Source organism: Eumetopias jubatus, unplaced genomic scaffold, assembly GCF_037043125.1.
Source record: "Eumetopias jubatus isolate StellerSeaLion01/CBP00866 unplaced genomic scaffold, mEumJub1_p1.0 scaffold_10, whole genome shotgun sequence".
NCBI classification, from domain to species: Eukaryota; Metazoa; Chordata; class Mammalia; order Carnivora; family Otariidae; genus Eumetopias; species Eumetopias jubatus.
The window spans coordinates 25,993,653-26,008,252 of NW_028274816.1; the positions used below are offsets into that span (position 1 = coordinate 25,993,653).

General features: G+C 41.1%; 1 protein-coding gene across 1 annotated transcript in view; it reads left to right on the top strand.

Moving 5' to 3' along the window:
* PKD1L3 (polycystin 1 like 3, transient receptor potential channel interacting) overlaps positions 1-14,600 on the top strand; it is a 63,526-nt gene that overhangs the window by 2,465 nt on the left and 46,461 nt on the right. Inside the window, 1 exon segment of the mRNA XM_088026912.1 lies at positions 1,013-1,132. Within this exon segment, the coding sequence (XP_087883038.1) occupies positions 1,013-1,132 (120 nt within the window).

Consider the following 14,600-nt stretch of genomic DNA (forward strand, 5'->3'; position numbering starts at 1 on the left):
TTTCTCAGAGTTTATCAAAAGCTAACACCTGATATTTCACTGAAAGTAATGTGTAGGATTCTGAAGTGGGAAACCTTTTATGGCCGCTTTGTTCCTGGTAAATATCTCTTCCTAATTCAGAAACCAGGAGAGAAATGATTTGCCTGTTACTTTTCTTACAGAGATATTTTCAGAATCATGCACCATAATATTGTGGTCTTGGAGAAATATCCAAGGCCCTGTTAATATCACCATCATCATCACTGAAGTCTAGGTAAATTAATATGAAGCCTTGTGATAACGCATAATATGAAAAAATAAATAATCTGTAATGTGTGGGTGTGGTGTGAAGAACAAAGGCAAAAGAAATATAGAAAAAAATTCAGTCTCCTTACAACTTACAGCCCATTGACAAATTCTTGAGACAAGCAGGGTGACCTTCCTCCAGAAGCTTACCTGCCTCAGTGTTAATATTTTGCTAGAGCCAAAAGGCAACCTTAGCTTGACATTAGCCTAACTTCCAGGATCCTGCAAGTCTTTTTTAACATATAAAAATCCATTTCGAAACTTCATCTCTTCCCATCCCCCCAAGATATATGTTAGCAATCATCCTTCAAACATATGGCCCAGTGATACCCATCTGAAGGGTCTTGTGACTAAGGTTTACTAGACAGTAGAAAATGACCCCTCAAGGTCCGGGAAACCTTGCTTCCAAATTCCTTAGAGACTTCCTCTATCCCTCAGCCCTTCCCAACTGGAAAGAATGTCATCAGTCACTCCTCACAATCCTAGGCAGCATTTTCTGCCTACAGGTCCTGTCCCAACGTTTAATAAAACCACCTTTTTGCACCGAAGATATCTCAAGAATTCTTTCTCGACCATTCGCTCCTGGACCCCCAACAACATAACACATCCGGGAGATATCCTAAGTTGCATCTCTTAGAAGCTAGCAAAATTTGGTTTTCATATTTACTTTTAAAAAAGGTTGATTTTGGAATCTGAGGCTTATCTGGGTCTGTTCCTCTTTTGGTAGGTGTCGTGCCCCCCTGGCCCCCAGAGCCCCCCAGCTGCACTTACATGTCCCAAAACTCCAACTGGATCTCATCAAAAGTGGACTTGTGCTCCCCGGGGCATTCTTTCATTTGCCAGGCTGGTAAGTGATGAAGCCACATGCCACCAAAGTCATAATATCTAGAAACTGATTCCACATAAGGACGGCATGTGAGAGTATTGGTTAAGGAGTCTGTGCCATGAAAGGGAGGTATATGCCAAGTGACGTCCAAAGACTGAAGGAGGCAACAGACCAAAGAAAAAGGCTGACAAGTCCAGCTTGACAAGAAATGGTTTATTAAGGGGGAACCACCCAAGAGGAAAATGCTTAAGAATAGCTGTGCATCCTAGTTCCGTCTCCAGGGCAGATCGAGGACATTGTGCCCCAAGGTTTACTTACGGGTGTGGTTGGACGAGAAGAAAAACTGGGGATGGGGGTGGGGGGAACGTGCTTAAGAAGGTTTATCGTCACAGCGTCTGAGTGATAGCGCAGAGGATGCATGTAGAGATTTTGATGATACTGATTATAGATCGATCTTCATGATACTGATTAGAGTGAGAAACTGTTCATCTGGAATGACTTTCAGATACATCCCACTCTGGTAGTTATTGCTGTGCCTGGTGTCGCCTTCCTTTCTAGACTTGGGCGGCGTGTGGGAGAAGGTGTAGCAGTAAACTCCTTTTTCCTCATGTGCACCCCAAACCCATTAGGCGCGTGGGCTTATGAGGGAAGACTGCAAAAGCAAAGGGGGAGAATAGGATATTGGTGTCGGAAGATGAGAAGGTGAAGGGCAAGGAGGCTGTTGTGTTGGTTTGCGTCCTAAGGAGTACGTGGTGAGAATGATGTGTGTACAGTGGGCTGCGTGATTTTTCTTTTAATGTACGTTTTTTCCATGGTGGTTGTATCCAGCATTTATTCTTAGTTCATTGAATTCTCGAGGACCTTACAATGTCGCAGTCTGAGCCAAAATTTTGTTCCACTTTAAAAAGTCACAAATACAGTCTTGTCAAAATATGAAGCATCTATGGGTTTTTCATAAAACAGAACACATTGCAATATTTCTCTGTTATAAGAAAAAAAAAAGATCACCTGCCTCAAATACTGGGTATTGAAAGAACCCAGTATATCAAGGTAATAAATTTTCGATTTCCAGCTTCTCATTCTCCACCCTTTCAAGCTCTCTGTGATACGCTTGCCCGATTTTGCCATGATAGCACGCTGTTGACGAGGCCAAGGTTGCGAGGCCAATCTCTGCGTAAAACAAGTGTTCCTGTGTTTTGTTATCACAAATGTGAGTGTGGCTCCTTACGATGGTGAACTGCTTTTCATCTTGACAGGAGGTTATTTGGCCCAACTCATCTCCAGGATAGGGAAAGTAATCCTTAATACCAATGATGATGATTTTCCATTCATTTTTCACTCTCCAAGAGTTGAGTTTTTAGACATTTTCACCTACTCTTGGTTTTGGAGTGAAAATGCATTTTTCTGATATCACTCAAGTACTTGCAAGAGATTACTGCTATGGAATATGAAATGTTTGTGCAGAAGGTAATCTTGGGCAAAAAGAATTCTAGGGGCATCTGGCTGAGTCAGGCATGCGACTCTTGATCTTGGGGTTGAGTTCGAGCCCCATGTTGGGTGCAGAAATTACACATAAAATCTTTAAAAATAAACAAAATTTTACGATAAAAAAATAAAATCTTTTTAAAAAAACAACAAAAAACGTTTTTAAAGAGAATTCTATTCAGGGGTGCCTGGGTGGCTCAGTCGTTAAATGGCTGCCTTTGGCTCAGGTCATGATCCCAGGGTCCTGGGATCGAGCCCCGCATCGGGCTCCCTGCTTCTCCCTCTCCCACTCCTCCTGCCTGTGTTCCCTCTCTCTGTCAAATGAATAAATAAAATCTTAAAAAAAAAAATTCTATTCAGTTATCTAAGCCAATTCAGCAAATTCTGAACCTGCATTCCCATAATGAGATTAAATGTTTCTGTAGTTAAGAGCTCAGGCTCTAAAGTCAGACTTCTGAGTTCATGTCTTGATTCTGGGACTTTCCTCTTGTGGCCCCTGGGCAGTCCTTCAAAGGATTGTCATGAGGATTAGTAGATAATAGAAGGAAAGTATTAGAACAGTGCCTGGCAGTTATTACTGTTACTATTATGAAATTTCAATTTTTTGTGCAAAGTTCATTTCTGCTTCTAGATAGTATCACATTCATGTCAAAGGTCATTGGATCTCTTGGAGATCTGATATTGCTAATTACCTTTAAAACTAAAGTATTGGCACAATGTAATTGCTTAGTGTTCCGAAATAGCTATTGTTGGGGCTCAGCCAGAAAAGCATGTGACTCTTGATCTTGGGTCGTTAGTTTGGCCCCATGTTGGGTGTAGAGATTACTTAAATAAATAAAAAATGTAAGAAGGAAGGAAGAAAAAAAGAAAAGGAAGGGAAGGAAGGAAAGATAAAGGGAAAAAGAAAGGAAGGAAGGAAGGAAGGAAGGGGTACTGTTATCATAGTGTTTATACGTTTTATTGTGAACTTAAGAAATGCCTCTTCCGGAGCGTCTGGATGGCACAGTCGGTTAAGCATCTGACTCTTGGTTTCAGCTCAGGTCATGATCTCAGGGTTGTGGGATCGAGCCCCGCGTCAAGCTCCGCACTGTTGAGCTGAGCGTGGAGCCTGCTTAATTAAGATTCACTCTCCCTCTCCCTCTGCCCCTCCCCACCCTGCTCCTGCACAAGCTCTCTCTAAAAAAAAAAAAAAGAAATGCCCCTTCCAAAATAACATGTTGGTGGGAGAAGTGTTTGTAAATTTGTTCCTTAACATTCGAAAGAGAAGTCTAATGTTTCATATTATGAAATATTGTGGCCCAAAAATAGAGAAATGCAAATTAAAGCTGAGATACCATTTCCCCCCATCAGATGGGCATAAATCCACAAACTTAACAACATACTCTGCTGGCAAGACTGTAGGGAAATAGGTACTCTCATAAATAGTTAATGGGAATGCAATAAGATACAGTTTCTAAGGAGAGGAATATTTGGCAGTCTCTAGCAAAATTGCATTTACATCTACCCTTTGACCCAGCATTCGTGCTGCTGGGAATCTATCCCAAAGTTACACTGGCAAAAATATAAAAAGACACACGCATGAGGCTATTTATTGTAGGTTTCTTTGTAATAGCAAAAAGGTAGAAACAATCCACATAACCTTCTAGGGGGACACTGGTTGTCAAGAGAAATAGGATCAGGGACTGAGAATGAGGATCAGGGACTTCGTTGTCATTGGAGGTAGAGTAGAGGAGGAAATAGGAAGAAGTCCTCTCAGAGAGCAGAAGCATGACGAGACCCGGCGAACACTATAAGATTGTTAGGCTTGTGATCCAAATTTAAGCTGAGATATGGTCAGTGAGGTTGTATGATTTTTGTCAAGCCACGTTGGGCAGCATGTGTGAGAAATAGCAAGTCTACATAAGGAGGCATGTTCAAGAATGTTATTGTTCACCTACTGAACTCTTTTCTCTCTACCAATAGGAATTACACAACACGAGGAGAATATTACACTTAGAACATAATTTCTTAAAATGAACTTAATTCTATCTTAGTGTTGACCCAATCGGTGGACCTCATTTTGTGACGTTGGAGAGTAGAAGGTGTTGTGATGTCAAGAGCAGAAGAGCTCCTTGAGAATTCCTACGTTCTTAAAAAAAAAAAAAAAAAAGATAGTAATCTTTAATTTCTGTTGTCTTGATTATCATGAATGTGCTCTTGACAGCTATTTTATAGACTTACAGCTAGAGCTATGTACTAGAAATTCTCTTTTCCATTGGCCTCCGAATAGAGGCCTTTCCAGACCACGATGAAAGACCTGGCATTAATTCTCATTTACACTGGAGACCCGAGAAGATAAGGGGAGAAGTCACAGTACCAAGAAACAGAAGGACCTCAGGGAATGGGTAGGGAAATCAATTCCTGCCTGGAAGGATGCACAGGATTAGTTTAATGCTGAAGTGTGTCATCATAACCCCATGTACCCCATCAATATCTGTTGCGTTCTGTTTTGTCTCCTCTTATTGCAGTCTTTGATCTCATTTTATAGGTACTACTTTATTGATGGGCCTTTGGCCATCTTCTTTTCACATGTGTCCTAATAAAAGACAGGGTTTTCTCCCACAAAATTTTCCATCCAAAAAGTCTTCTTCAAGTCCTTTCAGTATTTCACATTGTGGTATTTTCTCTCATTTTTTTTTAATTTTGAAAAATAAATACTATTTGGGGAAGATGCAGTAGCCTGAAATTACCTCAATCAATACCAGTGTCGGATGATTATAGAGATCGCCTGACCAACCAGGTAGAAAAAGAGACAAATTTAAAGTGCATGTAGTGATTATTCTGGGGGATATGACCTCACAACTTCAAGTTTTAGATGTCTTTGTCAACAAGCCCTCCAAGGATCCCTTAAAAGAGCAATCTAGAAAGTGCTGTTGTAGAGACCTGAATAACTATCTTAAAAACAAACATAAAAATCAGCTTTTCCAGCTGCTTTTGTAACTGGGTACTTGTGAGGTCGGGAAGAAGTGTTTTGTGATAGCAGTAGATGAAGGTAAAGTTGGTGTAGTTTTGAAACTGTTAAATAATTACAGAAGTCGCTCTCTTGATAATTAAGGCACTGAGACTGAGGATGCATTTGAAGAGTTTCAGTAAAGCCATGTCATGGAAAGCGAGTTTCCAGAGCAGTGCGCCTAAGTAAATACACGACTACAGATAACATGTGATTTTAAACATGCCTTTGTAGAACAAGTTAACTAGACATTTGACTCTTTCACCTATATCCTTAGAAATGACATAGTCAAGTTTGCTCCCAAATAACTATCTTTAAATCTCCTCATTGAGAAAGGAGGGCATTGCCTTATCTGGGGAGTTGCCTTATATTTATGTACATACGGCCCTTTGAAAAAAAATTTTTTTTTCAATTTTTAAGTAATCTCTATACCCAATGTGGGGCTCAAACTCACAACCCTGAGATCAAGACTTGCATGTTCCTCTGACTAAGCCAGCCAGGTGCCCCCCAAGGTCCTTTGAAAATTTTGTGTCACTTTGTTTTACACTTGTTCCTATTAAATTTTGTGTAAATGGGTCTAATTATTTGATTCTGAGAATATTTTTATAGTAGAGTTTATCATACTTAAATGGGTATTTTAATAACATGTCATTTCTTGCCTTCTTCTGTGCTTTTGGGTTCTAATCCTTTCTTGCTACTTTCTTCTGTCCTTTGTTGGAATTTTACTCTTCCGTACTCTTGTTTAATTGTTTGCCTTCAAGGAGTTGTTCTTTTTGAACACATTCCTGCACCTGTGTTTCTCTAATGGTTGGGCTCAGGAGTGAAACAGTCTCTTTTGAAGCCCCCTCATCTGGTTAAAGGAATATAGCACATGTTAGTTTTTCCTTCCCCACCCTCCCTCCATAGATTTTGTTAGTATAGTCTGTGAGTTTTATTGAGGTTATTGTTATATTGGTTTGTTTTTAATAGATTTTATTTATTTATTTACTTATTTGAGAGAGAGTGGAGGGAGGGAGAGGGAGAGGAAGAGGGAGAGAATCTCAAGCAGACTCCCCATGCTGAGCACGGAGCCTGACGTGGGGCTCGATCTCACGACCCTGAGATTATGACCTGAGCCGAAACCGAGAGTTGGACGCTTAACCAACTGAGCCACCCAAGCGCCCCTGTTTTTTTATATGTAACTTAAGAATACCTTTAAAAAAAAAAAACTTTTGTCAAAGCCATATTTCCAACAATTTAGAACGTATATCTGTTTTAACTGGTTTCACATTTAGCACCAATCATTTTTATGCCATAACTTTACCCTTCTTGAGCTCTTAAGTTTGTATAGTCTCTATTCCAGTTGTTTTTACAAGAAAGATCCATTGGTGGAAATATTTTGGGAACTCAAGGATACTCAAAATGTCTTTCTTGTCCCTTCCCAATAGGCCATGTTTTAGCAGGATGTACAAGTTAAAAACATAGGGTCAGTTGCTGTAACAGAAGTCAGAATGGAAGCTTGAACAAATGAAATTTCCTTTCTCTTCCACCTCACAGTGTAAGTAAGCAGACCAGGGCTGTTAAGTAGCCTCCACAGCTTAGGAGACCCAAAGTCTCCCTGCCTTGTTCTGCTGTCATCACCTTGTGACTTGCATCTCATGGTCTATAAACGCTGCATTAGCTCCCCGCCTCCGTGTTCACATTCTATCAAATGGGAAGGGGAGAAGGGAAAATGGGAAGCCTGATCCTTTCCTTTAAGGGCACAGCCTGGAAATTGCACCAGTTACTTGTCATATCCCACTGGCCAGGACCTGATCACATGGCCTTACTGCTGCCAGCAAGGAAGGCTGGGAAATGTAGTCCTTTAATGGGGCTACCATGTTTCCTTCAAAGGAAGGAAGACACAGCAGGGGAAGTAAGCAGTAGTCTCTGCAATACAAGGAACATTATTTCCTTTGTCAGTCTTGCCCTCAAGACTCTGCAGACACCGTTCTCTTGCTCTTTGGCATTTCTGGTTACCGTGGAAAAGACTACGGTTAGACTTTTTTTTTTAATAGGTAGCCTTTTTTTCCTCTATCAGACTGTAAAATTCTTTAATCTTTGTAACATGGAAATTTTCTCAGCAGGTATCCAGGTCACTTTTTGCTGATTTTGCCTAGAATGTGATGTTATATATACACATTTTTCTATTCTCTTTTACCTATTTATCACTTATATTTCATTAGTTCTAGTTTTATCCTTAAGAAATACCAGTTATCCAGGGCACCTCGGTGGCACCCTCTGCTCCTCCTGGCCCCTGCTCACACATAGGCTGTCTCTTCAAAAAACTACAGAGAAAAAAGAAAGACATGGCAACTAATCAGAAGAACATCTCAGAACTCTGTCCTCCCCCAGCAGTAGTGGTTAGAATGATTCTGCTGCTAAACATACATATCAGTCCTATCAACAGCAGACAGACTGTTACAAGAAGAGATAAAGGTGGCAGAAACAGGCTTGCTATAATCAGATAAATTGTAATGGGTCTAGAGCACATGCCTTGAAGGAAGTCAGCCTAAGTTAATAGCAAATAGCCATGTGTGTTAACACTGATAGTGCCTTCAGATCATGGTTTTCTTGGAAAATGTGGAAAGGGAATGAAAGCAATAACCGTGATCTGGTAAAATGTTGTCAACGATTATTTTCTAAAAGTATCAGACTCCAGGGACTCCTGGCTCAGTCTGTTAAGTGTCCAACTCTTGGTTTCGGCTCAGGTCATGATCTTGGGCTCCTGGGATTGAGCTGAGTGGGGAATTAGCTTCTCCTCTCCCTCTGCCCCCCCCCCCACCAATCGCACACTCTTTGTGTGTGTCTCTCTCTCAAATAAATGAATAAATCTTAAAAAGGGCGGGGGGCACCTGGGTGGCTTAGTCAGTTAAGTGTCTGCCTTCTGCTCAGGTCATGATCTCAGAGTCCTGGGATCGAGTCCCGCATTAGCCTCCCTGCTCAGTGGGAAGTCTACTTTTCCCTCTCCCTCTGCCCCTCACCTCCACTCATGCTCTCTCGCTCGCTCGCTCTATTCTCTCTCTCAAATGAATAAAAAAATTTAAAAAATTCTTTAAAAGTATCAGATTATGGCCATACCACCTTGAATGTACCCGATCTCATCTAAAACTATCAGAAATATGCTCTGATTTATTAATAGGGAGCTTCTTTTGGTAAAATTATGAGGCAAATACTTCCACAGTAATATTTAGGTACTGGCAACTTTACGATTGATCTGATTTAAATATTTTTATACTGAGGGCCTTTGAAGAGTAAGCAGAGATTAGACGTGAGTGATTTGTGACACTTCAGCTCAGGAATCCTAGTTTGTCTACAGAATTATCAGTGGGAAATGGTCACTTTAGTTTACTATATGAAATGATTTGCATTGTTTTTTGCCAAGAATAAGACGTCCTCAAATAAATTTCTATCCTAGACTTTTACTTGAACTTAGTCTGCTTTCTTCTTTCTGTGGCAGCTACTCATCCTGCAACCTCCTGTCACCACACTGCTCACGCTGATCTTGTAAGTACGTCCCTTGACAGCACACATCTGGGATTAGTAATCTCTGTCATTCCTGGTGGGTCCCACCGGAACGCCACTCTGGCTCACTGAGTGCCCCGGATACAGTGTTCTCATAAGGAAAGGAAAGTACTTAAATGCAGGAAAGAACCAGGTTGAATGGATACTTTACTAACGACAGTTTTTTTTTATTTTATTTTCTTATGTTAATCACCATACACTACATCATTAGTTTGTGATGTAGTGTTCCATGATTCATTGTTTGCATATAACACCCAGTGCTCCATGCAATACGTGCCCTCCTTAATACCCATCACCGGGTTAACCCATAACCCCCCACCCAGAACCCTCAGTTTATTTCTTAGAATCCATAGTCGTAACATTTTTAAAGCCAACTCTGGCTTTCATTTTGTTACAATTATCATTTGTTGGTTGGTTGTTTATTCTCTGCTTCATTCCAAAAAGGACTTGTGATATCTTACAGAAGTACATGCAACACGATAAAATTCAAATTCCTTTTATTTTTTTAATTAATTTTTTTTTAAGATTTTATTTATTTATTTGACAGACAGCGAGAGAAGAAACACAAGCAGGGGGAGTAGGGAGAGGGAGAAGAAGGCTTCCTGCCAAGCAGGGAGCCCGATGCGGGGCTCGATCCCAGGACCCTGGGACCATGACCTGAGCCGAAGGCAGACGCTTAATGACTGAGCCACCCAGGCGCCCTCAAATTCCTTTTTAAAAATGGGGGAGGGGGGCGGAGCAAGATGGCGGAGGAGTAGGAGACCTAGATTTCGTCTGGTCTCAGGAATTCAGCTGAATAGGGATCAAACCATTCTGAACACCTACGAACTCAACAGGAGATCAAAGAGGAGAGTAGCAACAACTCTCTGAACAGAGAAGCGACCACTTACTGGAAGGTAGGACGTGCGGAGAAGTGAATCCGAGGGGATATTTGGGAGGATAGACGGAGGGCGAGGGGGCCTCCGCCGGCCGCTTCTGGCAAGTGCTAGAGCTGCAGAGCACAAAATCGGAACTTTGAGAAGTCGGCTCCGCTGAGGGACGTCGCTCCAGTGGCTAAGCGGGGGGTGGAACCCTCACGGGACAGTGTGGTCTCGGGACCCTTGGGGTCACAGAAAGATCGGAGATGCCTGAGTGCGGCAGAGCTCCCGGGTATTGGAGCGGGGAAGCCGGCTGCAGAGACGGAGCCGAGGCGCGGGCTCTCAGCTTGGGGTGGCCATGAACCGACCGCGGGACAGTCAGGCCACTGCTCCTCCAGCAGGGACCCAATAAGCGGCAGAGCCGGGGAGACTCCCCTCCCTCCGCCGGGAGGAGCGGTGCGGGAGCGCACCGCGGGGATCTGCTGGGTTTGGAGACTCCACACGGGGTCAGGTGCCAGAGATACAAACGCTCAGTCACAGGCCGGGTGAGCATGGAGTGCGGCCAGAGACTGGGGACACAGGAGTGACTGCTTTTCTCTGGGGGCGCACTGAGGAGCGGGGCCCCGAGTTCTCAGCAACTCCGGGTGGAGATTGGGAGGCCACCATTTTCGCCCTGGTCCTCCAAAGCTGTACCGAGAGCTTGCAGGGAACAAAAAGCTCCTGAGAGCAAACCCGAGCAGCTTGCTTAGACCAGACCGACAAGGGCGGGGCAATTCCGCCTCCGGCAAAGACATTTGGAAACCACGGCAACAGGCCCCTCCCCCAGAAGATCAGCACAAACAGCCAGCAAGCCAAGACCAAGTTTACCGATCAAGGAGAACGGGAGAACTCCAGCGCTAGGGGAATACTGCACATAGAATTCATGGCTTTTTTTTTTTTACCATGATTCATTAGTTCATCAAAGTTAATTTTTTTAACTATTTTTTAATTTTTCTTTTTCCCTTTTTCAACCAACATCTTATCAATCCCTTTTAAAAAAAAACATTTTTTTTTTTCATTTTTAGAGTCATATTTTATCCCTTCATAGTAGTTACCCTTATTTTTGGCATATATTTATAAGTTGTTCTCTCTTTAAAATTTTGAGATACAGTTTCTTCTAACAGATCAAAATATACCCTAAATCACTAGTGTATGGCTTTGTTCTAGTCGCCTGACCACATTCTCTCCCTTTTTCCTTTTTTTTTTTAAATCTTCTTCTTTCTTTTTTCAAACAACTTATCAATTCCTTTTACAAAATCTTTTATAATTTTCATCTTTACAGTCATCTTCCATCCCTTCATTGTATCGACCCTTATTTTGTACATATATGTCTTTCTTCCTTTAAAATTTTAGGAGGCACTTTTTTCTAACAGACCAAAAAATACGGCCAAAATCTAGTGTGTGGCACTGATCTATGCACTAGCCTGATCATATTTGATCATATTCTGCTTTTTTTGTATTGTTCTGTTTTTGTTTTTATCTTTTTTTTTTTCTCTTTCTTTTTTCTCTCTTTCCCTTTCTTTTCCCCTGGTTTCAGGTCTTTTCTGATTTCTATACAGTATATTTGCTGGGGACGTTGTTAACCTGTTAGCATTTTGTTCTCTCATTCATCTATTCTCTGGACAAAATGACAAGACGAAAAAAATCACCTCAGCAAAAAGAACAAGAGGTAGTACCGTCAGCCAGGGACCTACTCAATACGGACATCAGTACAATGTCGGACCTAGAGTTCAGAATCATGACTTTAAAGATACTAGCTGGGCTTGAAAAAACCGTGGAAGTTATTAGAGAAACCCTTTCTGGAGAAATAAAAGAACTAAAATCTAACGAAGTCGAAATCAAAAAGGCTATTAATGAGGTGTAATCAAATGGGGGCACTAACTGCTAGGATAAATGAGGCAGAAGAGAGAATCAGTGATATAGAAGACCAAATGATGGACAATAAAGAGGCTGAGAAAAAGAGAGATAAACAACTACAGGATCACGAGGGCAGAATTTGAGAGATAAGTGATACGATAAGATGAAACAACATTAGAATAATTGGGATCCCAGAAGAAGAAGAAAGAGAGAGAGGGGCAGAAGGTATATTGGAGCAAATAATAGCAGAGAACTTCCCTAATGTGAGGAAGGAAACAGGCATCAAAATCCAGGAGGCACAGAGAACCCCTCTCAAAATCAATAGGTCAACCCCCCGACATCTAATAGTTAAACTTATGAGTCTCAGAGACAAAGAGAAAATCCTGAAAGCAGCTCGGGAGAAGAGATATGTAACCTACAATGGTAGAAATATTAGATTGGCAACAGACCTATCCACAGAGACCTGGCAGGCCAGAAAGGACTGGCAAGATATCTTCAGAGCACTAAACGAGAAAAATATGCAACCAAGAATACTATATCCAGCTAGGCTGTCATTGAAAATAGACGAAGAGATAAAAAGTTTCCAGGACAAACAAAAACTAAAGGAATTTGCAAACACGAAACCAGCCCTCCAAGAAATATTGAAAGGGGTCCTCTAAGCAAAGAGAGAACCTAAAAGCAGCATAGATCAGAAAGGAACAGAGACAATATACAGTAACAGTCACCTTACAGGCAATACAATGGCACTAAATTCATACCTTTCAATAGTTACCCTGAATGTAAATGGGCTAAATGCCCCAATCAAAAGACACAGGCTATCAGATTGGATTAAAAAACAAGACCCATCGATATGCTGTCTGCAAGAGACTCATTTTAGACCCAAAGACACCCCCAGATTGAAAGGGGGTGGAAAACGATTTACCATGCTAATGGACACCAAAAGAAAGCTGGGGTGGCAATCCTTCTATCAGACAAATTAGATTTTAAATCAAAGACTGTAATAAGAGATGAGGAAGGACACTATATCCTACTTAAAGGGTCTATCCAACAAGAAGATCTAACAATTGTAAATATCTATGCCCCTAACATGGGAGCAGCCAATTATATAAGGCAATTAATAACAAAAGCGAAGAAACACATTGACAACAATACAGTAATAGTGGGGAACTTTAACACCCCCCTGACTGAAATGGACAGATCATCTAAGCAAAAGATCAACAAGCAAATAAAAACTTTAAATGACACACTGGACCAAATGGACTTCACAGACATATTCAGAACATTCCATCCCAAAGCAACGGAATACACATTCTTCTCTAGTGCCCATGGAACATTCTCCAGAATTGATTACATCCTAGGTCACAAATCAGGTCTCAACTGGTACCAAAAGATTGGGATCATTTCCTGCATGTTTTCAGACCACGGTACTTTGAAACTAGAACTCAATCACAAGAGGAAAGAAAGAACTCAAATACATGGAGGCTAAAGAGCATCCTACTAAAGAATGAATGGGTCAACCAGGAAATTAAAGAAGAATTAAAATTCGTGGAAACCAATGAAAATGAAAACACAACTGTTCAAAATCTTTGGGATACAGCAAAGGCAGTCCTGAGAGGAAAGTATATAGCAATACAAGCCTTTCTCAAGAAACAAGAAAGGTCTCAAATACACAACCTAACCCTACACCTAAAGGAGCTGGAGAAAGAACAGCAAATAAAGCCTAAACCCAGCAGGAGAAGAGAAATAATAAAGATCAGAGCAGAAATCAATGAACTAGAAACCAAAAGAACAGTAGAACAGATCAACGAAACTAGGAGCTGGTTCTTTGAAAGAATTAACAAGATTGATAAACCCCTGGCCAGACTTATCAAAAAGAAAAGAGAAAGGACCCAAATCAACAAAATCATGAATGAAAGAGGAGAGATCACAACCGACACCAAAGAAATAAAAACAATTCTAAGAACATATTATGAGCAACTCTATGCCAGCAAATTAGATAACCTGGAAGAAATGGGTGCATTCCTAGAGATGTATCAACTACCAAAATTGAACCAGGAAGAAATAGAAAACCTGAACAGACCTATAGCACTAAGGAAATTGAAGCAGTCATCAAAAATCTCCCAAGAAACAAAAGCCCAGGGTCAGATGGCTTCCCAGGGGAATTCTATCAGACATTTAAAGAAGAATTAATACCTATTCTCCTGAAACTGTTCCAAAAAATAGAAATGGAAGGAAAACTTCCAAACTCATTTTATGAGGCCAGCATTACCTTGATCCCAAAACCAAAGACCCCATCAAAAAGGAGAATTACAGACCAATATCCTTGATGAACATGGATGCAAAAGTTATCACCAAAATACTAGCCAATAGGATCCAACAGTACATTAAAAGGATTATTCACCACGACCAAGTAGGATTTATCCCCGGGCTGCAAGGCTGGTTCAACATCCACAAATCAATCAACGTGATACAATACATTAACAAAAGAAAGAACAAGAATCATAGGATCCTCTCAATAGATGCAGAAAAAGCATTTAACAAAGTACAGCATCCTTTCTTGATCAAAACTCTTCAGAGTATAGGGTTAGAGGGTACCTACCTCAATATCATAAAAGCCATCTATGAAAAACCTACAGCAAAGCTTTTCCCCTAAGGTCAGGAACGCGGCAGGGATGTCCACTATCACCACTGCTATTCAACATAGTATTAGAAGTCCTAG